General features: G+C 51.6%; 2 protein-coding genes across 2 annotated transcripts; both read left to right on the plus strand.

The window, feature by feature from the left end:
- Positions 1-12108: 12108 nt before the first annotated feature.
- Positions 12109-13053, plus strand: LOC102559763 (olfactory receptor 10Q1). The gene has a single exon (XM_006259576.1). The coding sequence runs from the start codon at positions 12109-12111 to the stop codon at positions 13051-13053; it is 945 nt and encodes a 314-aa protein (XP_006259638.1).
- Positions 13054-25678: 12625 nt separating this feature from the next.
- LOC102559989 (olfactory receptor 10Q1) lies at positions 25679-26623 on the plus strand. Its single transcript, XM_006259577.2, has one exon. The coding sequence runs from the start codon at positions 25679-25681 to the stop codon at positions 26621-26623; it is 945 nt and encodes a 314-aa protein (XP_006259639.1).
- Positions 26624-27931: the final 1308 nt, after the last annotated feature.

Genomic DNA, 27931 nt, shown 5'->3' on the forward strand with positions numbered 1-27931 from the left:
TATATTAAAAAAAAAAAAAACAAAATCCCCACTGTTGGCTCATATTCAGCTTATTTACTGTAACCCCTGGGTCCTTTTCTGCAGAGCTGCTGCTTAGCCCATCAGTCACCAGCCTGTATTGGTGCATTGGATTGTTTTATCCTAAGCGCAGGACTCTGCATGTGTCCTTATCGAACCTCATGAGATTTCTTTTGGCCCAATCCTTCAATCTGTTGAGGTCTCTCTGAATCCTAGCCCTACCCTCCAGCATATCTACTACTCCCCCCAGTTGGGTTTCATCTGAAAACTTGATGAGGGTGCACTCCATCTCATCTTTCAGGTTGTCAATGAAGATATTGATACTGTAGGCAGAGCCAGAGCCTTACCACCTTATTTACAGGCTCTGGGTTGGTCCTGCAGGGTCAGTGCTCGTGTCCCATTCCCTCCAAGCCTCTTTCATACGGTTAAAAGATAAAGTTAGTTTAAATTTTTCAGCCCTAACCTTTTTTTGGTGAAAAATTCAGATCTGATAAAGCTGAATTATTTTGACAACTTTGGTTTGGCAAAACTCCCTGTTTTGGGGGAGCAATATTGGGGAAGGAAAACGTTCTGAAAAAGTTGCAACTTTTATTTTTTATTCAAAATGCCTTTTCACTCATATTTCTGTCTATTGTATTATTATTGTATGAAAAGATTGTTAAAAAAGATTGACATCAAAGCTAAGTGTCTTGGTGTCTTGTGAGTTGAGTGAAATGTTTCTCATTTGACTCCATATGAATTTTTTTTTCACCAAAATTTTCAAATGTTCTGTTTCTGGTCCATTTGAAATGATCATTTTGCTAGCTTCTCTTATCTTTTCTTTTCTTTTTCCTCTTTTTTGTTGTTTTTAGAACTGCCTCCAAGCTGACAAATTCATTGTTTGCATAACCCCAGATAAGAACGAAGGATCTTAAGGTGGAGAAGCTGCCCTTAGAGACCAGCCCTGAGACTCTGGGGCTTTCCAGGCTGACAGTGACTTTCATTGTTTGCTAGTCTCTGTGTGGGTCCTGGGTACCTGTGGGCTGTGCCTCGTGTTTTCTGATATCTGAAGATGTCCTAGGATAAAGCTGAATTTGAAACTGAAAGACTCCTCCATTACTTTCTTGGCTTAGCTTGACTAAGGGAAGCATGTTTTTTTCTAATGTGGACCCTGTTTACCTCACTCTGACAAAAGAGAGGGATCTTAAAAGTTCCCCCACAGTCCTCCAGAGTGGCAGCCTCCTTGGCTGGTGTGGTGCTGTTGGAAGGGTCCCCTCTATCAGCCCTCAGTGGAAGAAGGTATGGTGAGAGGGTGTGGCTGAAGTACACAATGCTCTGGCTGTTCACCATGGACATCAGGGAGAGTGTCTCTCTGCTCTTCCCTCTCATGAATTGCAACCAGTGAATGCTGCTCTAATTTTTCTGTGGCTGGAAGGTAACCCCAAAGAGTCTCTGCTGGTGGGAGGGAACGGGCCTTGGCCTCTATGTCCAGAACACCCAAAGACAGCTCCAGGATTACTCACTTTCAAGAGAGTGGAGGGCTGATTTTGTGGGGAGGAGCGGGTAGGCAGCCCCAGGGACCCTCCTGTGCAGAGATTTCAGAGAGGATGCTAAATATACTGGCTGTATAGAAGAAGAGGCAGTGACTGGGGAGCATGCTGGCCAGAGATGCTCCTGGTCCCTGATGCTGCTCGCAAGTGAGAGAGTGCCCCTGGGCTCCTTCTCCAGCTAGAGCATAGTAACGGGAGTTCTGCACCCTTTAGACATTGTCAGACTTGTGAGTGCTTCACTCCCTGTTATCTGACAGCTACCAGGGTCTCCACTTGCATATGAGCCACAGTCACCCTCTGGAACTGACATCTTAGCAAGGCAAGAACACTGGAGTTCAGCCCATCCTCCTGGCCTTATTGCTTTGAGCATCTGACAAGGCTTACAAAGGTAAGAGTGTATTTTCAAACTCTGTACTAAGCTGCAAATGCTGCAGAGTCCCGGTGCCTGGAGCTGTGAAGGTCAGAGCACATGGGATGGAACTGGGGGTGGGATTCAGCATCGTCATTTGCATTTGTCTTTACCCAGTGTGCCCCTGTTGCTGTGAAGTGGTCAAGATTTAGCATATGATGGCTAGAGTCCTCTCCAGTTCTTGTTCTATGGCTTTGCTCCCTGTGACTTTGAAGAGGGCCCTCCCCCATTGCTTCATTCAGTCCCCAATTTTAGTTGCCACAGCAGGATTGCAGGTTTTAACAATTTAAAACAAGCCATTTCTGCTCCTTTCCATCTGTTTGGAAAATGTTTTGTGCTCTGGGGTGTTGTGTGCTCTGGGGTGTTGTATGCTCTGAGGTGGGGAATTGGTTACAGGTTAGTAATGAGTGCTAGGGCTACTGCAACAGTGTCAGCTAAGCAGTGTCAGAGCATTTGCACACTTGGTTTCTAAGCAACAGAGAGTCTCAAAACTGTGCCAGATAGAGTAGACCACTGGCCAAACCATAACATTGCATGATGTCAAGGACTAGTGTCTTGTCACTAGTGGCCAAGGTGAATGCTTCTGTAATTCAGGTCCAGTCCATGGGGTGCTCTGTCCTCTGGCCTGACCACAGGCATATGAGAACATGCTGTAATCTGAGTCCTGGGAAGCACCTGATGGATAGGGGTTCATCCCCTCCCCATACAGGGCAAACATCACAAAAGGGAAGGTAGCTCTTGCCAGCCAGGATCAGAACAGGGATTCCTGTAGTCTAGTATCCCAGAAGCATCTACTTTGGGCTTGGGGGTGGGGAGATGATCACTTCCTGCTTGCCTTGTGTTTTGAAGCTGATGTTTAAGAATCCTTTATCCAGCATTGCTGCAGTTGTAACCAAGCAACCCCTGGGTGAAGAAGGAATGTAGATGTTTAGCTAGAAAGACCTCTCTGTGGAGTCGATATATTGTTCTCACTGTTTTGCTCAAAACATTGAAAATGAGCAAAAGATCAATCATTTGTGATAAACTATTTACCCACTCCCCCTTCCCCCCCAGTCCCATGTCCACTTAAGCCCCAAACGCATTGAGGTAAAGATCTGCCCTGCTAGCAGATGTTTCTGTTTGCTGTAAATCTGGGAGGAGGGATGTAATTTGGAGTTCTAGCCCAAGAAAACTTTTTTGTTTGTTTTTTTGTTTTTCTAGGCAAAAATTGTGGATGAAGCTGATTTTTTTTACTTTAAATTTAGGCCAATTTGGAAGCAAATCTTTAAAGAAAAATGCAAAACAGTTTAATTAAAAATAAAATATTTTGTCTTCGCTCACTTCTTTTCTTCCAGTGTCAGGGTTCTTTGTTTGGAAACAGTTTGACAAAGTTAGGAGTTCACAAATGGGCTCAGATGTTCTTACATTTGGCAATGAAGAAACTGAGTAGTCAATAAATGATTGCCTTACCCTGTTGAAATAGCTTTTGAAATTCCTAAGCATTCCCTTACCCCATGGGTGGGTAAGTATTTGGTCCTGCAGGCCACGTAGAGAGTTTTGGGGAGCTGTTCCAGCCTGGGTGAGCAACCCTCCTGCCCCGTGCAACAGCTCACAAAACCTACTTATGTGGAATGGGGCCACAGGTGGGCAGGGAGATGGCACAGGTGGGGGCAGCAGCTTCAGCAGAGGCAGCTCAGCCAGGGCCCCCACTGCCAACAGCACCACCACCAGTGCCACCTCTGGGCCAGCTTTCTACCTCAAGGAGGGGCTCGGGCAGATGCCCCAGTCCCCAGTAGGAACCTGCTGGCTGCATCCACAGCTGATGCCAGCACCCACCCAGCACTGCTTCCAGCACACAGGGTGGGAGCTGATGTAAGCTATGGGAACTTGCTGTAGGTTTGGGATGGTTCGGGTGTGGGGGGATGGGGGTGGAAGAGACAGAGGGAGGTGGCTCTGCCCACCCCCTGCCTACAATGAGCAGTGGCAGCCAGTGCTGGCCACCAGGAAACAGTGGGACTGGGCACACAGGGTGGTGGCAATGGCAGTGGGGAGGAGCTGCAGGGCAGCCCCAGTGTGGGCTCCAGACAGCTGCAGCCAGAAGGGTCTTGGCAGCAACGAGTGCATGGACCACCAGGTCCAGCTTTTTCCCAGTGCCCAATGCTGGACACTGCTGCTCATCATGGGCAAGGGATGAGTGGACAGAGAGACACTCTCTCTGTCTCTCCCCCCACAACCATCCCACATCTACAGCGCATCCCTGCAGTTTACACCAGGTCCCGACCTGTGCACCAGAAGCAGTGCCAGGTGAGTGCTAGCATCAGCTGTGGGTGCAGCTGACAGGTTCCTGCTCGGGACTGAGGCATCCACCCAGGTCTGCAGGTGATACTGCTGCATCAGTGCGTTAGCTGTGGTCTCAGGAAGTCACCCTGGTCCCCAGCAGGCACTTGCTGGCAGTGTCCACAGCTGATGCCGGAGCACACCCGGCACTGCATCAGGTGCATGTGGTGAGAGCTGGTGTAAGCTGCGGACAGGGCGAGAACATACCTACCTGCCTGGTACAACACAGCAGCCAGAGCCGTCGGCTTCCTGCGGATCAGATCCCACAACTTTGTGGCTGCCCACTCGCAAGCTGGTACAATCAGTTGGCAGGCTGGATCTGGCCCACAGGCCATATTTTGCCCACCCTGCCTTACCCGCACTGTGTCAGGTTACTACCATTATCCTCACAGGAGCAAAGGCAGACAACAAGGACAGGTCATGGATCAATGTGCTGACTGCCAGACCACTATCTTCCAGGAATATTTACTGTACTACCCAATTGCCCATCAAGAATGATTGCAGGGGCAGCCTGCCCACATTCGGGCCCGCTCCTGGCTTCCCTCCTGCTGTTTGGGGTCTGGGCCCATTCCCCTCTCCCTGCCGCAGGGGGGGAGGACTGGGCCCAAGGGTAGGAAGAAGCTGGGCCACCTTGGCAGGATGGGGAGCAGCAGGCCTGGGCTGACCCAGTGGCAGCGGGGGGGGACAGGAGGAGCGGGCTCAGAGTCGATGCGGGGGAGAGGGAAGAGTGAGGGAGGAGTGGGACCGGGCCCAATGAGGGGATGAGACCCACTCCTCCCTTCCCCCAGCTGCTGCTGTGTTGGGCCACATCAGGCAGGCCTGCTGCTCCCCCACCACCACCATGGCAGGCCTGCTTTTCCCCCCCTCAGGCCCGGTCCCACTCCAACCCCCTCTCCCTCCCCTCTACCACTCCCTTCAATTCCTTTGTCAGCAGCTCACCCAGGTTAGGTCAATACATTGCTCCCATTTGGTTACTGCAGTCCTGCAAATGAGCACCACCGACTGCAGTGCTAATGGGCTCTCCCAGCAGCATGGCTTCCTGTATACGGGTATGCATAAGTTGCTGTGTGCGTATGCGTGTATTTATGTCTGTGTGTGCATGCAGTTTTGTGCAAGTTTGTAGACACGTTTGTACATGTTGGTGTACATGTAGGTTTGTGGGTTTGCATACCTGTGTCAGTGTGCCTGTACATTTGTTTGCATGTTAATGTGCACGTGTTTGTGTATATGTGCATTACTCTCTCTCTCTCTCTGTGCTTGTACATTGATGTATATGTATGTTCACATGTTCCAGGGAATGCCAGGGCTGTTTTCCTCCAGGTCCTTCTCCTGCAATGGAAAAGATCACGTAATCGACAAGACTCACCTTCAGATCTTGGCCAGAAAAAAAACAACTGAAAATAAAATGCTTGCTCCCAGTGGGAGCCAGCGGCTCTCAAGGCTGCCAACACACACAAGGGAGCCAAGGTGGCGGCTGCCTCCTCCTCCCTCTGCTGCTGATTGGCTGAGAGGGCTACCCTTTATGTGGCCCTGCCCCTCTCTGCCAATCAGTGACAGGAGTGGAACCATATGAATGGCAGCCGTCTTGGCTAATCAGCAAAGAGATGTGGGGCCACTACTGGCAGCCCTTGGCTAATCAGCACGGGGGGGAGGAGCTCACTGCAAAAAAATACATGAAAACGGCAGTGGGCTCTACAATTGGCCTGCAAAATCACCTGCACGCCTCCTCAATTTTGGTAGGCCCCTACCCATTGTTAACAGTGATATCAGGCAGCTGTGCTTAGCTCAGCCCTGCCTGCTGGCTACAACAGCTTGTCTCTCAGTCCAGGGGGGCCAACCTTTTGGCAGGCATGCCACAAATTAGCCCCACATCTGTCCTATCCCATAGCTCAGGAAGAGGCAAGAAACTTCTTGCTCTCAAAAGGGTTTATTGCAACTGCTAACACACACAAAAATGGCTGGTAACTTCCTGTTGATGTCATTGTGTCAGGTCTCAAGAAGGGAATTAACTCTTATTACTACATCCTCCCTTTTCAGAAGAAACTTGAAGGATTTCCAAAGAACTGCGAACTCATCTTGAGAGGAGAGGTTACAAGCCCATCACTCTCTTGTGAGTCTTTGTCACTCACTTCCCTACAAAAAGAAAATAATCAAAACAGAAACATCAATAAGCCTCTTCATTTAATGCAGATAGATTCACAAATCTAGTCTATTTGGTGGAACTGGCAGACATCCTGACCTAGTGTATTAACCAGGTAGAATATGACGGAGACACTCTCAGTTCTGACAGAGATGGAAGATGACAGTACAAGGAGCAATGGTCTCAAGTTGCAGTAAGGCAAGATTAGGCTGGATATTAGGAAAAACTTTCTCACTAACAGGGTGGTGAAGCCCTGGAATGGGTTACCTAGAGAGGTGGTAGAATCTCCATTCTTGGAGATTTTTACAACCTGGCTCAACAAAGTCCTGGCTGGAATGATTTAGTTTGAGGTGGTCCTGCTTTGAGCAGGGAGTTGGTCTAGATGAGCTCCTGAGATCCCTTCCAACCCTAATTTTCTATGATTCTATGACTCCTATGTTGGCTGTGTAGTATCAGGTATAATTGAAACTGCTGCTCCTGTACCAATTTTAAATGGAATTGAATGTCCATTTCTATCATCCAGAGTCCTGAGTCTGATGAAGACTCTGCAAGTTCTTTTAAAAACAGAATATTCCTCTGAGTCCTGTTCTATGATTTCATGGACTCCTGTGGTTGAGTGACAAACTAAATTGTAGCGACTTTTCTTTTTACATTGTTGACATATCTCTTCCTTAGCAGGACACTTAGATTCATAGATTCATAGACTGTTAGGGGCTGGAAGGAACCTTGTAGCCAGTCATCGGGACTACTGAGGTCAAGTGACCCCACTGAGGTGACTGTCCAGTCTCCTTTTGAAGATTTCCAGGTAGGTGACTGCACCACCCCTGGAGGGAGTTTATTACACAGTCTGGACACCCTGACTGTGAAGGAGTTTTTTCTGGAACTGAGCCTGAAGCGGCCTTCCAGGAGTTTGTATCCATTGCTCCTGGTCTTTCCCAGGGGTGCCCTGGTGAACAGCTGTTCACTGAGTTCTTGATGTACTCCCCTGATGTAGCGGTAAGTTGCTACCAAGTCCCCTCTCAGCCTTCTCTTCTGTAGGCTGAAGAGGCCCAAGTCCCTCAGCCTCTCCTCGTATGGCTTGTCTTGCAAAACCCTGATCATATGGGTGGCTCTTGTCTGGATCCTCTCAAGCTTTTCCACGTCCTTGTTGAAGTGCGGCACCCAGAACTGGATGCAGTACTCCAGCTGCTGGTCTCACCAGTGTGGAGTACAGTAGGAGTATCACTTCCTTAGTTTTGCATGAGATACAACGGTTAATGCATGCCAGCATGTTGTTTGCCCTGCTGGTCACAGCATCGCATTGCCGGCTCATGTTCATACAATGGTCGATCACTACCCGTAGGTCCCTTTTGGCCATGGTGCAAGTCAAATTGTCACCACCAAGCCTGTAGGTTTGTTGGGGATTGTTTGTCCCCAGATGGAGCACCTTACACTTCTGAGTGTTGAACTTCATCTGGTTCCAGTCCATCCAACTCTCCAGCCTGTCCAGGTCTGCCTGTATCTGCACCCTATCTTCTGGCATGACCACGCTCCCCTTTAACTTGGTGTCATCCACAAACTTGGCCAGCGAGCTTTTCACCCCCACATCTAAATCATTGATAAAGATGTTGAAAAGCACTGGTCCAAGCATGGACCCCTGAAGGACACCACTGGCCACTTCTCACCAGGATGACACAGATCCATTCATGAGAACTCTCTGGGTCCTACCATGCAGCCAGTTTTCCACCCACTGAACTGTTGAGGAGTTACACCCACAATCTTCCAATTTTTCCACAAGGATATCATGGGATACTAGATCAAAGGCCTTTTGGAAGTCTAGGTATGTAATGTCGACCTTCTCGCCCATGTCCAGGTGGCAAGAGACCTATTCGTAGAAGGAGATGAGATTGGTAAGACAATAACTACCTGCAACAAAGCCATGCTGGCTGTCATTCAGAATCTCACCCTCAATGAGTATATAGCACATAGATTCTTTAATGAGTTTTTCCAGGATTTTACCTGGGATGGAGGTTAGGCTGATTGGCTTATAGTTGCCCGGGTCCTCCCTCTTCCCCTTCTTGAAGATGGGCACAATGTTGGCGCTCTTCCAACCCTCAGGAACCTCCCCTGTGTGCCACAATTTCTGAAAGACTTTTTCCAGGGGTTCCGCAATGACCTCAGCCAGCTACTTCAGCACTCTTGGGTGAAGTCCATCTGGTCCTGCTGACTTACAAGTGTCTAGTTTTTCTAGTTGGTTTTGCACCAGCTCAGCATCCACAGTGGGAAGGCTATCATTCCCACCATGCCCCCTGTGATCCTTATCTCTCTTGTCTTTCCCCTTGGTCCGGTGAAATACCAAAGCAAAGTGGGCATTCAGGACTTCAGTTTTTTCCTGAGTGTCCATTACCAGCTGTCCCAAGGTGTTAAGCAGGGGCCTCACACTTCCATTTGCTTTCCTTCTTCTCCCTTCATACCTAAAGATGGACTTCTTATTGTCCTTGACTCCATTAACATAACCATGATCAGGGATTTTTACATGGCCACCTTTCCCACTTGGCTGTTGCTGTTGTTGCCAGTGGGACCACTCCCTTTGTTCACTGTGCATCTCAATTCTATTTTTGGTTGTAGCTCTTGGCAATGTGTGTATCATCCTTATTAGTTGTTGCCTGATAAGGCTTAGAATCACTTCTGAGTTCTCTTTCTTGCTACTTAACTAATCTGATTGATGGGATTGTAGAGAGGCAACAGCAGGGTGCCAGACTACCAAGCTTTGACTCTTAGATGTTTCACAGTCACTTGGAAGGACTGGATGCGTTTAAATCGGCAGGCCCAGATGAGCTCCATCCGAGAGTACTGAAGGCACTGGCTGATGTCATTGCACAGCCACTGGCAAGAATATTTGAGCACTCGTGGCACACGGGCCAGGTCCTGGAGGACTGGAAAAGGGCCAATGTGGTCCCTATTTTCAAGAAGGGGAGGAAGGAGGATCCAGGCAACTACAGGCCAGTCAGTCTCACCTCCATCCTTGGCAAAGTCTTTGAAAAGATTATTAAGGCTCATATATGTGAGAGCCCAGCAGGAAAAATTATGCTGAGGGGAAACCAGTATGGGTTCATAGCAGGTAGATCATGCTTGACTAATCTAGTCTCTTTTTATGACCAAGTTACAAAACACCTGGACACAGGAGTAGGGGTAAACATTGTTTACTTAGACTTCAGGAAGGCCTTCGATACGGTATCCCACCCCATACTGGTGAGCAAATTAAGAGTCTATGACTTGAATGATTACACAGTCCAGTGGGTGGCAAATTGGCTAGAGGGTCATACCCAGAAAGTGGTGGTGGATGGGTCGGTATCGACCTGGAAGGGCGTGGGCAGTAGGGTCCTGCAGGGCTCGGTCCGTGGACCAATACTCTTCAATGTCTTCATCAGTGACTTGGACGAGGGAGTGAAGTGTACTCTGTCCAAGTTTGTGGATGATACAAAACCATGGGGAGAAGTGGACACACCGGAGGGCAAGGAACAACTACAAGCAGACCTGGATAGGTTAGACATATGGGCAGAAAACAACAGAATGCAATTCAATAAGGAGAAATGCAAGGTGCTGCACCTAGGGAGAAAAAATGTCCAGCATACCTACTGCCTAGGAAATGACCTGCTGGGTGGCACAGAAGTAGAAAGGGATCTTGGAGTCCTAGTGGACTCCAAGATGAACATGAGTCGGCAGTGTGATGAAGTCATCAGCAAAGCTAACTGCACTTTAACATGCATCAGCAGATGCATGACAAACAGAACCAAGGAGGTGATACTGCCCCTCTATCGGGCGCTGGTTAGACCGCAGTTGGAATACTGCATCCAGTTTTGGGCGCCGCACTTCAAGAGGGATGTGGATAACCTGGAGAGGGTCCAGAGAAGGGCCACTGATATGGTTAAGGGTTTGCAGGCCAAGCCCTACAAGTAGAGACTAGGGCACCTGGACCTCTTCAGCCTCCACAAGAGAAGGTTGAGAGGAGACCTTGAAACAGCAAAATCGAAACAAAACAGAGAGCTTCAAAACAGCCTCGAAATGAATGAAGCAACTCAAAACATTTTGAAATTTTTGAAATGTTTCAAGTTTCAAAGCTCAATCTGGGCTTGCCTGCAGGGAAACAGAAACTAAAGTAAGGAGAGAGAGGGGGAAGGAGTGCTCTCATTATTGACTGTGTAGCTGGCCAGTGACTGTCATCCTTTCCTGAGGTCTCTTCCAATCCCAGTGCTCTGGGGGAGGGATGGAGAAACTGCATAAAAGGTAGCATTGTTTGAACTGCCCTGCTTTCTGCCTTGGTGTCAGTTGGGTGAGGGCGCACCTTAACACACACACAGTGTCACCCACCCATGTCATGAGTTTTGCCTGTCAGCAGCCAGAGGTGCAGGGCCCCAGAACCCAGACTCTCCCTGCACCGATCTCCTCAACAGCTGGCAAGATTTGTGGCCTCAGCAGGGGCTACCATCCCTGCAGCTTTCACCCTGCTGCACCTTAACACACACAGTGTCACCCATGTCACGAGTTTTGCTTGTCCGCAGGTTGAGGTGCAATTTTCCCACAAACCCCTCCACCCACCTCCTTGAAACTTGGCAGGCTGCATGCCCTCAGAAGGGGCTACCATTCTTGTAAGTTTCAACCAAATCAGGCCAGAAATGACAAAGTTATAGGCTGCTTCAAGCTCCTCCATTATAGCCTATGGGCGAAACGTTGAAACAGCATTGAAATAGCAAAACTTTTTTGACAAAACAAAACGGACAGCAGTTTCGAATCCAAGTGAAATTTGAAACAAAATGCTTTTCCATCGAAACAGAACAGTGCCGTTTCGCACATCCCTACTGTTCTGGTGATGTAACTGCCTGCATTATTTCTGTAGACCCTTTTCCCTGAGCTGGACTCGGCTGCTGTTGGAGCTTGGTGTGTCATGTGGGAATCACCTGAATGCTGACTGATGTTTGTGTACCTGTTGGTGGCAGGATTCAGCCACTCCTGACACCACGTGCTATCTCATAGCTCAGGAAGAGGCAGGGAGTCTTTTTGCTCTCAAAGGGGCTTTATTGCAACTTCTAACAAACACACAAAGATGGCTGACAACTTCCGGTCAGAGTCAGCATGTCAGTCCTCAGGAAGGGAGTTAACCCTAACACTACAACTGTCTCCCCAAGTGCCACCCTGACCATTTTCCTCTGCTCAATCTGCTGCTCTGCTTCCTGCTTCCTACCCTGTGCTCCTGGCCCAATCTGCTGCTCTGCTTTTTGCTACTTTCCCTATATGCCCTTGTTCTTCCTGCCCCTCTTCAGTCTGCCACATCACACACAAAGGCAGCCCATACCACAAGTTGGCCACCCCTGCCTTAGTCCCTGTCTAGTGGCTGGGGGAGAAAGCAACATTTTCAAAAGTCATGAGTTATTTTAGGCTCCTTACTTTGGAAACCCTATATAGAGCAGCTTTTCAGAAAGGGTTGGGAAGCTACTTTCAGAAGCACAGGAGCACACTAGATGTCTCCATTTTGGCACTCATTGCCACTCATCATGTTTAAAAATGTAAAGGTGGCTGCTGTGAGGTGAAGGAGCTGGGCCAAGAGCCTGGTTGCTCAAGTGTGTAATATATGAGTGCCATACACAGCACTAGAACCTGAATATAATGAAATGCTTGCCCTCATCTGATTGTCTGTTCTCTGGGGTCTCAGCAGGCAGATGCATGTGGGCACCAACCAGACTATCACCACTGAGTTTGTCTTCCGACCCTTCTCCATCGTACCCACCATGCAGTGGCTCCTCTTCATGCTCTTCCTCCTACTCTACCTCACCATTATCACTGGCAACACATCTATCATCTGGGTGGTCCACACTGACCATGCCCTCCAGTCCCCCATGTATTTCTTCCTGGGGAACCTGGCCTTGCTGGAGGTCTGCTACACCACCACAGTGGTGCCCCAGATGCTGGCCAGCATCCTAGATCCCCACACCACCATCTCCTTGACTGGCTGTGGGATTCAGATGTTTCTTTTTGTGGCACTAGGGAGTACTGACTGCTTCCTCCTGGCCATCATGGCATATGATCGATATGTGGCCATCTGCCACCCATTGCTCTACCCCCTTGTCATGACACGGAAGCTCTGTCTTCACTTGGTGATTATCGCACTGTCATTGGCCTTCCTGCTCTCACTGGAGCTGACAGCATTGATCTTTGCTATGTCCTTCTGCAAGCACCAGATCAACCACTTCCTGTGTGATGTGCCACCTATGCTGCGCCTGGCCTGTGCTGATGTCCACATCCACCAGACCGTCATGTTCAGTGTGGGTGTCATTGTCTTGACCATCCCCTTCCTCCTGATCTGCCTCTCCTATGTCTTCATTGTGGCTGCTGTACTGCGCATCCACTCGTCCCAAGGCCGTCACCAGGCCTTCTCCACCTGCAGCTCCCACCTGACAGTGGTGCTGCTTCAATATGGCTGCTGCAGCCTGGTCTACTTGCGTCCCAAGTCCAGGTCTTCAGAAGAAGAGGATCGTCAGCTTGCTCTAATATACACCTTTGCCACCCCCATGCTCAACCCCTTGATCTACAGCCTGAGGAACAAGGACATCAAGGGTGCTCTGCGAAGAGCAGTCAGACGGACCATCATTTCCCAGCCTCGCTGAAGGTCTCGGTTCCCAGGGATTGGGCAGTGGGCCTAGCCTGACCAACCTGTTTCTGGAAAACATCGTCTGTTCACCCTCTATCTACACTCTTCTGTCATATGCAAAACCAAACAGGGACTGTATGTCCCCCATGCCTCCCACCCCAGCCTTTTTTGTCCAGGGGTCTGCTGAGTTAAGCATCTCACCTCTGTGCAGGATGCAAAGAAGCTCTGCGTTTTGATCCCTGTACCCCAGAAACTAGTGCACTTTGATTTCAAATTCTGTTCCACTCCAAGTGAGGCCATCCAAGGAGGGAACTGGGCAGACCACCCAAAAGTTGACATGTAGGAGATACATGGATCATGCTTAGGCCAGGACACTATGGTGATGATCATCAGCAGGGCATAGTGGGTCGAGCACCCCTCCACAATAGCCAGTGGGCACATCTGCTTGTGGAATTAATGCTATATGGGTTTATTGTGCAGCAATTTACTGCTCAATAAACTAGCCCTGGGCAGGCGTCTACACATGGAGCCATTTGGGAGCAGATTTGCTCCCTATGGCAGTAGCCTACTCCAGGCCTCCTTCAGCCCTGCTCTGCCCACCTGCAGCTGCCAGGGGGAGCTGGAGGCTCTGACCACAGCTGCCTGTGTGCCAAGGGCACTCTTAAAACCAGCCCTGTATGCTACTCCCTGGCCATATGCTTTTCTGCCTAGAGCCTTTTGCAGCTGCTGACACAGCCCCCTCCAACTCTGTTGCCAGAGCCTGTGCCCACCATGTGATAGCTGCTCTGCCCCCAGGCACCTGCAGTCATCCTGGGCTTTTCTTTGCTGCCCTGCTCACTGTGCTGCACTGCCATAGTGACTGCAAGCTGGTCCTGGTCAGTCTCAGCCCTGCCTGCCACTTTGTGTTGTGCGGCTGTGTGGCAAGGCTCAACACTGCATCTGGGGCCACCTGGTAATGATGACAGCCCCTGGGCCACTGCCTGGACCCAGCAGGAACACCAGTAATGTGCACATGGATGCCACTATGGGTGCCATCCATGAGCTCCTGGGGTTCCAGCCCCACAGCCTATGGACCTGCCCTACCAGCCAGGACTGATGGCTGCACATTGTCCAGTGCACGTGGGATGATGAGCCGTGGCTGGACTCATTCTGAATGACCTGGGCCACCTTCCAGGAGCTTTTTGACCATCTAGAGTGGCAGGAACCCACCATGTGCCCACCCCTCCCAACAGACACCTGGCTGGCCATCGCCCTGCTCAAACTGGTCACGCCTGCCAGCCTAAACTACATTGGACACCTTTTTGGCACAGGCAAGGCCACTGCCAGGGAGGCTATCCTGAGGGTGTGAAGTGCCCTCCAGGATGCTCTGAGGCACACCGTGCTTGGGGTGCACGACCCCCTGAAGGTGGTGGTGGAGTTCCACATCCAGGAATTCCCCCAGTGCATCAGGGCCCTGGATGGGACCCACATCTTTGTCTCCTGCCTTCCCCGTGGCAACCACCCTCTACAGTCACTGGGCTTTCATTCGATTGTGCTGCATGCTGTTGTCAGCCAACAGGGCACCTTCACCAACATCAGCTGCAGCTAGGCGGGCAGTGCCCACTATGCACATGTCTTATGCAACTCTGCCCTGCAAGCCCTGGTGGAGAGAGGGTGCTTCATGCCAGGGCTGCTGGACCTCCAACTGAGTGAGGTGATGGTCCTGCCCCTCCTCATTGGGATCCTATCTATCCGCTCCTCCTCTGGCTCATATGGCGCTACACTAACCAATTGGACCCCCTCCAGGCACACTTCAACTGGGCCAGACCTGCATGCTGGTGGAGTGCACCTTCAGACTCCTGAAAGGATGCTGGCACTGTAGAGGGACCCAAGCCAAGTGGCCACACTGGGGTAGGGCCCAGGTGCCACATGCTCACCAGGTGTCTTATTCCCCTATTTTTGTATCTCACCTGCCACAACTTGGTGTACCTATAAAGGATATCAGGAGATGGTACCTGATCATCTAAGGTTCATTGAGACTGGTGTGGGTCATGGTGTCCAAGACTCTTCTGTGGGGCTCCACCTCTGCTATATCCCACCCCCTTTTTACTCAGGTGTTCTGTTGGTGATCAAAGTAGGCACCTGGTCTTCCTAGGCATCTGGCTTCATTTGTTAGGTAGAAGGGTCCATGAAGGAAGGAAACGGAGCAGCCCAGGGTCAGCATGAATTGGCTGAGCCCAGGAGCCTTGGTAAAGTTCTGTGGTCAGTGGCATCCTGTTCACGTATGAAAATGAATAAATTAGTACAACTTAAATAATGGTATCCAAGTCTGCTTCAGGCCTCGCCGTGGCCTAGCAGTATACCTCAGCTGCCTTTCTCCAGGCAGTTGGGGCTCTTTGGGGTTTGCCTCCTGATATGAGCCCGGTACAAGTGGGCTGGCCTGCTCCAGGCCAAGTCCTTCAAGTAATTGGGGGACACGGGTATTATGAACCCCCATGTAACTCCTAAAGGTACCGACCTCCAGCGACTGCATGACAGTCAGGGTCCCGTGGGCAAAGCTGGTATCGAGCTGATCCTGGATCACAGGTCCTTGGCTCTGGTATAGAGTTGTGGCATGGGCCAGTGCCTGCCCCAGTTTTCCTCCTCTTCTAGGGCTGGTGCTGCCTTATGCAGGTAGTTCCAGGTTGGCCGAGGCCAACCCGCATCCCTGCTTGCCCCAACATGTCTTGCAGCCACTGCCAGTTGTTGAGAGCCCCAGAGGGGCTTATCAACTTCTGCACCTGTGGCTTCCAGGCCCTAGGTGGCTCTGGCTGTGCCGGCCACTTGTCCTCTTCTTGGGCTGGGCCCTGGGCCCCTGTGGAGCCCAGCTTCTGGCTCTCACTCCAGCTGAAGGTAAGGGCCCATGGAGAGCATGCTCCCTGCTGGCTGCCTGTCCCACCCTGGGAGCAGGAGCACCGTGTCAGCCCACGGCTCACTGCTTCCACTCAAGGCTGGGCAGGAGTCTGTCACCTGTGGAGCACACAGATGGTTGTCACTCTGGTAAGTGTGGGGCTCACTCATGTCCCTGCTATATACATCTTCACCGCCTCCTTCAGGGTTGCAGAAACCAACACCTCCACGGGTCACTGTTGTAGCCTGTGTGCTGTATAACATTTGCAAGGCCCAGGGGGGAGCTCTTCTGTGAGGCATGAGCAGAGGAGGTATAGCAGGTGCAGGATGCCTGTCAGCAAGAGTGGCAGCTGTGGTGGCAGCAACAGCAATGGGCCCCTGGGAGCAATGGGCCCCCACGCACTGAGGCCCCAAGCAAGCTGCACACCCAGCAATGGGGGCCAGGGCACCATACACAAGCAGTGCTGGCTGACCACCTGCTCCTTCACCCCCCCTCCCTCCCACTGTAGGTCACCTGGCTGGCCAGCCACAGAGCCCAAGCCCACTGCAGACAGTTTTTTCCAAAGTACTTTATTTTCCTCCACAAACACAGACCCTGTCCCACCTTCCTTCTTGAACAACAGCCCTCCTCCCACCCTCCCTCCTGAACAACAGAGTCCCACTACCAATCACTCACCACCAATAAAGCACCCTCTTCCTCGTGCAAACTATGTACATTGTGGTCTGTGTGCCCTTGTGGGTTGGGGGCAGTGGGGTGGATGTGCCTATGGGGCGGATCCCAGGAACTGGTGCCCAGCACCCCAGGCTCTGGCTGGATCACCATGGATGCACGTGCTATGGTGAGGCCACTGCCCCAGGGGCTCAGCCAGGGGAGAGGGCGGCTGCTGCTTTGTCGGTGCTGCCTGCTCCTAGTCCTGCAGCCTGGGACCAGGGCAAGCAGGGCCTACACATGGTGCTGGCCCCTCTGTGGGGAGGTCCTGCACAGGGGCCACATGGAGCCTGGGTGAGCAGCAAAGGGGAGCCCAGGCAGGGGGGCTGGCTGGCAGGGGGACTTGGCTACTGGAGGAGCTTCTGCATCTCAGCCCAAAGTGAACAAAACACTGGCTTGCATCCATAGATGCTTCTCAAGCAAATCCCAGGACGTCATTTTCATGCTGTACTTGGCCTTTGTGAGGCCGCAGCTGGAGTACTGCATCCAGTTTTGGGCTCCACAATTCAAAAAGGATGTGGAGAAGCTTGAGAGAGTCCAGAGCCACACGCATGATCAGAGGGCAGGAAAACAGACCTTATGATGAGAGGCTGAGAGCCCTGGGACTCTTCAGCCTGGAAAAGCGCAGGCTCAAGGGTGATCTGGTGGCTACCTGTAAGTTTATAAAGCATGCTCACCAGGATCTGGGGGATTGTTTGCTCACCAGAGCACCCCAAGGGATGACAAGGTCGAACAGTAACAAACTCCTCCATGACCGTTTCAGGCTGGACATAAGGAAAAACTTCTTTACTGTCTAAGCCCCCAAGGTCTGGAATAGACTGCCACCAGAGGTGGTTCAAGCACCCACTTGGAACGCCTTCAAGAGGCATTTGGATGTTTATCTTGCTGGGATCCTATGACCCCTGCTGACTTCCTGCCCTTTGGGCGGGGGGCTGGACTCTAAGATATTCCGAGGTCCCTTCCAGCCCTAATGTCTATGAAATCTATGAAATCCCACTGGGATGCTTGCTGCTGGGTGGTGGGCAGCTTCCAGGGGGCAGGTGGGACCAGGGTCAGGGGCTGGCCAGTGGGCGGCATCAAGGAGGCTGCCAGGGGCAGGATGGTGCCCAGCACCTGGTGATCCTCCTATGTGGCCTCCACTGCCCTGGCCATCATGGCAGCCTGCTGTTTCTAGGCCTCCAGAATCCTCTCGAGGAGGGCAAGGTGCCACCTTTTGAGGGCCAGCAGCCTGTCCCAGAACACCCATTCCTCCTGGGCCCTCTCCATGTGATGTCCTCCATGCCACTCCCACACTTCTCCTTCAGAATGTCAGGCAGTCTCCCCCCATGCTGCCAGCCCCCTGCCACCTGGGCAAGGGGGTCAAGGGACTCCAAGCTAATTGGGTGGGAGTTGGTGGTGTCTCCACCCTCCCTCCAGGGGCCGTCTCCAAAAAGGCACCCTGGGGCCAGCAGCCCCCACCCTCCACATGGCCTGTGCCCCTGGTGACAGTGTCCTGGGTGCACTGCAATTAACTTTTTGCGCACATGGAGGGTGTTTGACCCACTACACCCTGCTGCTGTTGATCATCATGGTGCCCTAGGTGCACCTGGGAACCTGGCATGGGACCCAGAGCTTCGTAATGTTTGCTACTACCTGGAGATGCACCTGTGCCTACGCTATGCATCCCTAGCCCCCTGCAGCTGAAGACAACATCACAGCAGGCATTGCTTTTTTTCTTTGCATGTGAGAGGCCTGTGGATGCCTAGCTAAGAGGGCACTGGCTGCTCAATAAACTTTTGCACTGCCTCACACATTCCTGCGTGCTGTGGGAGGGAACTCTGGGGGCCAGAGGAGAGCTTAACCAGGCCATGGAGAGACGGGGCAGGGACAGGGGCATGGAGGGGAGGGAAGGGCCCTCCTTCCAGTGTGGGATGGGTGTGGCAGGCAACCCCAGCAGCCTGAATCTGTTCCCACTGGTGGTGACCACGTGTGGCTCCTCCTGGCATCCTGGGGTGCAGGGGCACCCCACCTGGCTAGCCAGGCAATGGCCTCTTCAGCTGGAGCTCATCAGGGCAGGTGGTGCCATCCCTGTGAGGACTGTCCTCCTGGGAGGAGATGTGCACCTGGAGCTGCCATGGCAGTCACTGATACAGGCTGTTGGAGCTGCTGGACAAGGCTGGGGGTGGGGAATGGGCCAGGATGTGTCCCTGGTGCCCTGAGGAGCCCTCCCACACTGAGGACTCACCAGTCTGTGGTGGAGGCTGCGACAGAGTCCTGGGATGCAAGGTTGTAATCCAGCTTCAGCCTAAATGGCATCATCCTGTGGGCAGCCCCTGACTGGTGGTTGTGGTCAACATAGACCCAATGTAGACAGGGTCTTGACATCTTTGTGGCACTGCCACGCTGACCGGCCATGCCTGCGCTCCTCCATGAGAAACACTAGGACCTCACAGATATGGGGGATGGCGTGCCCACCCCAGGCAAACTGGATCTGGACCTCAGCATTGGCCCACAGTGTCACGAGGTCCACAGTCTCATCTTGGGACCTTTTGGCCCCCCAGGACCTGGTGTGTGGCATCGTAGAGGATGCCAGCATGGATCTCTTGATGGCCTTCAGTGGCTGCAGCTGAGAATCAGGTGCTGCCAGGCCTGGGCAGATGCCTGCAGCACAGGGGCACAGCACATGGCAGGCAGGCAGGTGGTAGAGCTGGCCCGGGGGCCAGCGCTGGGGTCCATGAAGGCTGCTACAGCCAGCATGGAGCCACTGCTGTGGAACCTGGTAGCCAGAAGCAGGCAGCAGATTGCACAGGCCACCTCAGAGTTTTAAAGGCCAGGCTGGGGCAGGCAAAGAGCCACTCTAGACCCACAGCTGGAGAAGCTCTGAGCCCCATAGCCCTGGGGCTAGCCTAAGGGTGGCCCCCTGTTGGTGGGGCTGACAGGGAGTATGACCTGCCTCCCCTGCTGATGGGGAGCATGATGGGGAGTGTCTACTTGTGCACTACTGCACAGTAATTACTGTGCAGTTAATTTGCTACCTGCATTTGCAAGTAGCAAACTAACCACACAGTAGACTAATTTACTATGCAGTAAGCGCCTGCACATGTAGACAGTGATGCTTTACTGAGCAGTAAATTAGTCTACTGTGCAGTAAAGCATCTCATGTAGCGCACCCAGTATTAGTCACTGTAAGGGATAGGCACTTCATAGGATCTGTGGTATGGTTTACCCACTCATGCTGTGTTTGGGTGCCTGCTTATGTTAAATGGGTGAATCTCTACACTGGGTTGGAGAGCAAGTTCAGGTGTTAATGCCATGCCCTTATAACAATGTAATTTTGGGAACCACCAAGATCTGGACACATAGATGGAGAAGGTCCAGGAAACAATAGGCACCTCTTCTGAAGGCAGCCATGGATTTGATGGGACTGGGGAGGAGATGACCTCTGCCTGCAGGAACCGGACGGCAGAAAAATTTGCAAGCGAAGTCAAGGAGGACCAAGTGTGACACCATGGTTTAAGAGGCTTCATGGACAGGCTCAAGGACAGAAGGACCTGAAGAGTTACATGGCAGTCAGACTGACCACTGGAAGTCCTGTATGAGCCACATGGCAGACTAAGTGGCTGGACCCTGTATGAACCACATGGCAGAGAAGCTTGGGTGGCTGGAAAACAGCAGCCTAAAGAGCAGAAAGGGACAGATTGATTTGACCCCTGAGCTAGATATTATGGGATCTCAGAGGGGGAAGATTGACAGGATGCGGTATGTAGACACTGAAGAGAGAAGAAGTAAGCAAAAGCCTCCAGCAGCCTAATTCAGAGGGAGAGGGCAGGGTGGGAGCCTGGCTCAGGTCATTGATGAAAGGCCCATCCTGTGTCTGACAGCCCTAGCCAAGGACGTGGGAGGAGAGGCTAGATAATGCTGTAGGGCAGCGGTTCCCAAACTCTGACAGATTGCATAACACCAGTTTAAAATGATACAGCCTTAAGTACCACCAGCAATTTTTTTCATACACACAGGTAACAGACTATGTATTAAAACAAGATCAAAGCCATTAATAATCATAAAACATTGTTTTATCAGTTACGGTAGCCATATAAAACAGGGGGCTGGACTCGATGATCTTCCGAGGTCCCTTCCAGCCCTAATGTCTATGAAATCTATGAAATTAAAATTTAAACATTTAATTGTGATTAGTTGTGTGATTAAAAAAATTAGTTGCAAATGGGATTTTAATTGCACAGCTAAAAACTCAAAACTATGCAGTTACTTTGCATGGTTGAGGGGGTGGGAGTGCGGTTTGTGTGGGGGGGAATTTGTGAAGGTGTGGGGGGCTGCGGGTGTGTGGGGGGGGGTTTGAAGCCTGGGGAGGGCGGGGTCCCCCCATCCCCTGGCAGGACGCGGAGTACTGTGTGTCAGTAGTGAGAGGCAGCAGCAGGGATGGGGAGGGCTGTGGCTTGGGAGTGACAGACACACAGACAGACATGCACAGTGCCCAGCAGGTAAGTCTGTGGAGGGGGTGGGGTGGGAGGAGAGAGGCAGATCAAGGCCCCTACAGTGAGGGAGAAGTGGGGCAGGGGTGGATGGGACCCTGGGGCCAGGGTGGGTCGTGGGATGAAGCCATGGGCGGCTCATCCCAAGGCGCTGGGGGAGGCGTGGCTCCCACCATTGCATGCACCCCAGGGGAGGCATGCGGGGCACGTGCCTCCTGGATCTGTGCATGAGGCAGATGCAGGCTGCCCGCTGCAAACTGGGCTCTGCACCCCACTGCCACTGCCCCAGGAGCCTTGTGCAATGCCATGTGCCTTCCACACACTGGCTGCACTGTGTCTCCTGCCACCCCAGCAGAGGCAAGCACATGGCATCCTGCATGGCTCTGGAGGCAGTGGCAGCAGGGTGCAGAGCCAAGCACACAGGAGATAGCCTGCCACCGCCATACACACCAATCCAGGGGGCACGTGCCTCCTGGGATGCACCCACTAGCAGGAGCACCCCCATGCCTCTGGAGCCACGCGGGACACCATGTGCCTACCACTGCCAGACAGGCAGAGGTGCTCAGCCAGCATGCAGCAGCCACATGGCATCCCGCACAGCTCCAGAGGCAGTGGCAGCACAGTGTAGAGCCCAGTGCATAGCGGCAGCCACCTCTGCCCCGCATACAGATTCAGAGGGCATGTGCCCCCCATGCCTACCCCAGGGTCCCTCCCTTCCGCCTAACACACTTACCTGCTGGGTGCTTCTTCACATGAGGTGCTGTTTTCCTGGCCCTGTGCAGCAGGCTGTTCCTGGGCTCTGGGTGTGTGCGGCCCCTCCCCCAAGCCTTCCGCAGGCCACTCCCAGGTCATCTGCATACCACTGGTACTGCTGGGAACCCCTGTTGTAGGGGAAAGGAAGGAGGGACACAGGACAAAGAAGGGTGAGGATAAATCTGAGGGTCTCCTCTAGAAAGACCTCCACCATTTCATGGCATGGAGTATATTGTTCATAGAATCATAGAATCATAGAAGTAGGGTCGGAAGGGACCTTGTAAATCTTCAAGTCTGACCCCCTGCCTGGGCAGGAGGAAAACTGGGCTCAAGTGACCCCAGCCAGGTAGGCATCAAGCCGCTTCTTAAAGACCCCCAGGGTAGGAGCCAGCACCACTTCCCTTGGAAGTTGGTTCCAGATCCTAGCCACCCTAACTGTGAAGTAGTTCTTATGGATGTCTAATCTAAACCTACTCTCCAACAACTTGTGGCCGTTATTCCTTGTTATCCTGGGTGGCGCTAGGGGAAACAAGGTCTCCCCCAAACCCTGCTGGTCCCCCCTAGTGAGTTATAGACAGTCACCAGTTCCCCCCTCAGCCTTCTCTTGTGACAGCTGAACAGGTTCAGGTCCCGTAGCCTCTCATTGTAGGGTCTGCCCTGCTGTCCCTGGATCATGCGGGTGGCCCTCCTCTGGACCCTCTCAGTGTTGTCCACATCCCTCTTGAAGTGGGGTGCCCAGAACTGGACACAGTATTCCAGCTGTGCCCTGACCAGTGTCGTATAGAGGGGGAGGATCACCTCCTTGGCCCTACTTGAGGTGCACCTGTGGATGCACGATAAGGTCCGGTTAGCCCTACTGACTGTGACCTCGCATTGTTGGCCCATGTTCATCTTGGAATCAATAATGACTCCAAGATCCCTTTCTGCCTCCGTGCTCTCAAGAAGGGAGTTTCCCATCTTATAAGTGTGCTTGCTGCCAGTTACTACTGCCCAAGTGCAGCACCCTGCACTTGTCCGTATTGAAACGCATCCTGTTTTTGTTAGCCCACCTCTGCAAGCTATCCAGGTCTTTCTGCAGTCTTTCCCTCCCTGCTAACGTGCCCATCTCACCCCAAATTTTGGTAGGTATCATCAGCAAATTTGAACAGGATTTGTTGCTTCTTTGGCAATGAAAGGGTTAATAGACTTTCAGTACTCAGGGCACTGGCTGTACCCAGAGGCTGGGTCCCCAGTGCAAAGAGCCAATTAGATGCACTTCAACCAGCCTAGGTGCAGAGGGAGGGATCCAGCTCCCTTCAGCCTGCCTTCTGGGGCTGGAGCTGAATACACTCTGATTTTCCTCACACACCTGCCCAACGGTCCACCCTGACTCAGGTTGGGGAGGACCCACCTACCCATTCCAGCAAGCCCAGGTAAATAGTCCTCCCTGTCTATGCCCTGGTCCCACATCTCTGTGTTGCTGGGTGCTGGATTTCACCCTGGCACCACTTCCAGCATTCTCCATTGTCTGGGCCTGCCCCATGCAGTGTGGTGAGACTCAGGGCTCAGTGCAGCAGCCCCACGTAAGCAGCATTGGCTTTTCCTTGCCTGTGGGGTTTCCTCTTCTGCTTTGTGGGGTGTCCCCCTCGCCCCCCAAGTCTTTCTCATAGTCATGAGATAACTCTGAAGGTGCCCAGCCAGCTCCCCCACCAAGTCCGGTGCCCAAGGGCCATGCCCCCCATCAGTCTGCTGCTGCCTCTGCAGACAGAAAACAAAGCAGCATCTTCACAAGTTACAGATGTCTTTTTAAAAAATATCTCCATTAAAATGTTAAGGTTTTCCAGGCAGCGGGGCTGAAGCAGGGAGAACCCTTGCTTTTTGTCACAGGTGCTCGCATAGGACCACAACGTGCATTGTGACAGATGACTGGACAGGTAGAAAGTTTGCATTGTGGGGAGATTAATAAGCAGGCACAGTGTATGACTTGGAACTGGTAGACAGACAACAGCTGAGTTTAAATAACAGGGCAATTAATTGTCTGGGAGTAACCTTGCTCTTCTCAACCTGTCAGAGGGACTAAATGAAAGGGGGTTGTGCCTTTAATGTTTTTCCTAGGCAGCTGTGGCCATCTGGTGCACCTAGGAGCCCAGATCAGAGAATCCTGTTTCCCTTTCCTCCACTTGGTCACCAGCATTCAGTCCCATCAGCTAGAGCCATCCCTGATGTACTTCAAGGTGTGATCTGTTGTGGAAGCTTGTTTATCTCCAAAAAACTACCACAGGCACTTGGGAGCCCAACAGACATGAGCAGCAGCAGGCAGGATCCATGGTTAGGAACTCTGTCTTCCCCTCCTTTGCGTCTTGAGTCTGCAGACCCCTCTGCTTCTCCACCCCATGCCTATCCCAGCTCCTCAAGGATTTTTTGGCCTCCCCTAGAGCAGCAGCAGCTGGGAGTGACTGACCTCAAGTCCTGGTCCCTATTCAAGCTCCATGTTTCCCAAGGCTCCTGATGCCTCAGCTTTCTTTCAGGGTGAGATCCTTTTTGCCTGATCACAGATGAAAGGCAATTGTTGCAGGAGAGTTGGAGCTATGTCAGGATGTCCCCAGGTGGAAGAAATGCCTTAAGGTCCTTGTGCACTGGAAGTTGAAATATTGCACCTGGATAACTGTTGAGGCTTTTGTCACAACCAAATTAACTACTGCCCATGCCACAAGCAAGAAATATATTAATCAAAACAGTTTTAGTCTATACAAGGTAACTAAGGGTTAACTAACAAGATGAAAATAACGGGTTTTTTTTCTGTGCACGTCAAAAAGAAATTTATTACTGCGCCACTAACAGAGATAAAAACTTTTGCCTTCTTTGCTTTATATAAATCATTGTAAGTGGTCGGAATGACAGGGGAGTGTCCGGGAGTGTTCCTATGATAACACCCTAGCGAAGACCACTATACAATTGGTGATTCTAATTAAATTTATGACGTGGCGAAAAACAATTGGCTAATATACAAATAAAACCCATCTTCACTTCCGTGAAGAAGGGGGACCTCCGTACGAACCTTGGAGACCTCTGATCACACGTATCAGAGTAACTGACAACTTGATCACTTGCCAGTGCCCCCCTTGCGTCTCGACCCAATCTTAAGACGTAAATCACCGACCTGCCGGCCCGATTTTTTTTCCGTTTATCTGCCCGACGAAAGACTTTCATGCAGACCGACCTTCGAACCTTAAGCTGTAACTAACCAAATATCTCTGACCTCCGTCTTTCACCACCTTAACGGCATGAGTAAATAATCTTGCTTTGCAACCGATAAGCATCTGTGCCTAATTCCACTCCAAGCGTCATAAGTACCTGCCTGACGGCCTTCAAAGGTCTCGTACCCTTCACTGCAGTGCACGGCAGTGACAGCTTTGAGTTTAGCTTGCTTGGTGGCCCTTACTGGTGTGTGGAATAGCAAACCCAGGTGAAAGGAGGTCAGGTCAGGTCAGAACTGTCAATCCCAAACATTCACAAGGGACTAATAAAGTTGGATGCCTAGCTTGGGAACTTGAAAGAGGACTAAGTTTAAGAGATGCCAAGAACCTACTCTCCAAGAATCAGGCCCATTTAAGATGTCTCCCTCTAGACACCTAACACCACCACCAGCTTTTGAAACTCTTACCTATAAAAGCTTAAAACCAGCCAATACCCTGAGGGATATAATGGCAGAACTGAGGCAAGAGCCTAGGTCTCCCAGCTCCCAATAGGGAGATACATAATGTGCTGGGCTACTATGCATTTCTGCCACCTGTGACAAAATGCACCTGGTGAGATGCACATCCCCAATGTAATTCTTGGTTCTTTGGTGTTTCAGCAGGGAGATGCACGTGGACAGCAACCAGACCATCACCACTGAGTTTGTCTTCCGACCTTTCTCCTCCGTGCCCACCACACGGTGGCTCCTTTTTGTGCTCTTCTTCCTGCTCTACATTGCCATTGTTGTAGGCAACACCTCCATTGTGTGGGTGGTCCACACTGACCGTGCACTCCAGTCCCCCATGTATTTCTTCCTGGGGAATCTGGCCTTGCTGGAGGTCTGCTACACCACCACAGTGGTGCCCCAAATGCTGGCCAGTATCCTAGATCCCTGTACCACCATCTCCTTGGCTGGTTGTGGGACCCAGATGTTTCTGTTCCTTGGACTTGGTGGCACAGATTGTTTCCTGCTGGCCATCATGGCATATGATCGATATGTAGCCATCTGCCAACCACTGCGCTACCCGCTCATCATGACACAGAAGCTTTGTCTGCGCCTGGTGGTTGCTGCACTGTCACTGGCCTTCCTGCTCTCACTGGAGCTGACAGCATTGATCTTTGCCATGCCCTTCTGCCGGCGCCAGATCAACCACTTCCTGTGTGATGTGCCACCCATGTTGGGCCTGGCCTGTGCTGACATACATATCCACCAGACTGTCCTGTTCACAGTGAGTGTTACCATCCTGACTGTCCCCTTCCTCCTGATCTGCCTCTCCTATGCTTTCATTGGGACTGCCATCCTGCGCATCTGCTCAGCCCAAGGACGTCGCCAGGCCTTCTCCACCTGTACCTCCCACCTGACAGTGGTGCTGCAGCAGTATGGCTGCTGCAGCCTGGTCTACCTCCGCCCTAAGTCCAAGTCCTCAGAGGATGAGGATCGTCAGCTTGCTCTGATATACACCTTTGCCACCCCCATGCTCAACCCACTGATCTACAGCCTGAGGAACAAGGACATCAAGGGTGCTCTGCGAAGAGCAGTCAGGCGCACCATTACTTCCCATCCTCACTGAAAGACTGGGTTGCGGGACTGGCAAGCAGGCCAAGACTAGCCTGTTTGTCTCTGGAAATATCCTTGCTGCACACCCTCTCCACCCTCTTCCTGTTCTCTGGACCATGCACACACACACACACACACACACACACACACACACACACACACTACAAAGGAAAGTGTGGTCATGATTGACAGGCTCCCCTTGCCTCCTTATGAAATCATCCCTTCCCATCCTGTCTCCTCAACCCCTTTATGAGTGAGGCCATAGTTTAGTGTCCACCCTGGCCTTTCTCTCTGAAGGCTTCATGGGGTCCAGAAGTGCTATGTAGACTGGGCTCTTGTCTGTACACTGATGCTCTTGTCTCTCTGTCACAAACCCATGGCTCACGAAGGGAGGGGAGATGCAATGACTGGGAACCTGTGTAACTCCTGCCTACAAACTGTATGGTGCTGTGGTGTGAAAAAAACCCATGTCATTTGCAAATCACTATGAACAGATGTGCACAGACTTCCAGCCTAGCTGATAAGATCTATCATGTCTTTCCCAGACTTGATGCAACAGGGAATCACTCAGTGACACTGAAAAGCAAACTTTGTAATGTCTATGTCCTGATTTACCAACTTCAGGTGCATTTCTGCCCAGTGGGGTTGGATGGGTTGGAGATTCAGGCTTAGTGTTGGTGTCATGTCTTTGTAATTATGTCCTTTGGGGAACCAGCAGGAGTTGGGCATGATTGAAGAAATAACAATGGCAGTGTCCACCCCAGGAGTGGTGGAGAGGGTGGGCATGGATTGGCTGGATCAGGGTGTGAAGCTATTCTTTGACTGCACAACCCTCACAATGGGAGTAGTGGAAGTATTGCAGAAGGGCTGTGTGTTGTGTGTTTAGTGATGGAGGGGGTCTGTGTGGTATGCATGTTGTGGGGAGAATGTGATGGGAGTGTGCTGCATCCTTGATGGTGGCTGAGGTCTGATGGCTGTACAGTGGGACAAGGATGTATTGGATGAGTGTGGGGAAGGGAGAGCTCAGTGTGTGTTTGGTGTCAAAAGAAGTGTCTATTGCAAGGGGAAGACTGTGTGGTAGGTACAGTAGGGTATATTGTGAATGCTGCAGGAGCTGTGTGAAATGAATGTGTAGTGTGGCTGTTGGGCAAGGTTTCCATCTGTCTATAAATTTACAGTCCGTAAAAAAACTAAAAATGGTTGTTTGTAAAGCCTGTAAAGTCCATTAAAACAAACTAAGCAACAATGAGCTTGCTTGAAGCTCCTTCCTCTGAACAAAACTAGATGCTTACAGACAGAGCAGAGCAATGTCACCTGGTAT

Source organism: Alligator mississippiensis, chromosome 2 (assembly GCF_030867095.1).
Source record: "Alligator mississippiensis isolate rAllMis1 chromosome 2, rAllMis1, whole genome shotgun sequence".
NCBI classification, from domain to species: Eukaryota; Metazoa; Chordata; order Crocodylia; family Alligatoridae; genus Alligator; species Alligator mississippiensis.

What these genes read in the sequence shown, in the direction of transcription:
- LOC102559763 (XM_006259576.1), top strand. Translation starts at nt 12,109, where the DNA reads ATGCATGTGGGCACCAACCAGACTATCACCACTGAGTTTGTCTTCCGA.
- LOC102559989 (XM_006259577.2), top strand. Translation starts at nt 25,679, where the DNA reads ATGCACGTGGACAGCAACCAGACCATCACCACTGAGTTTGTCTTCCGA.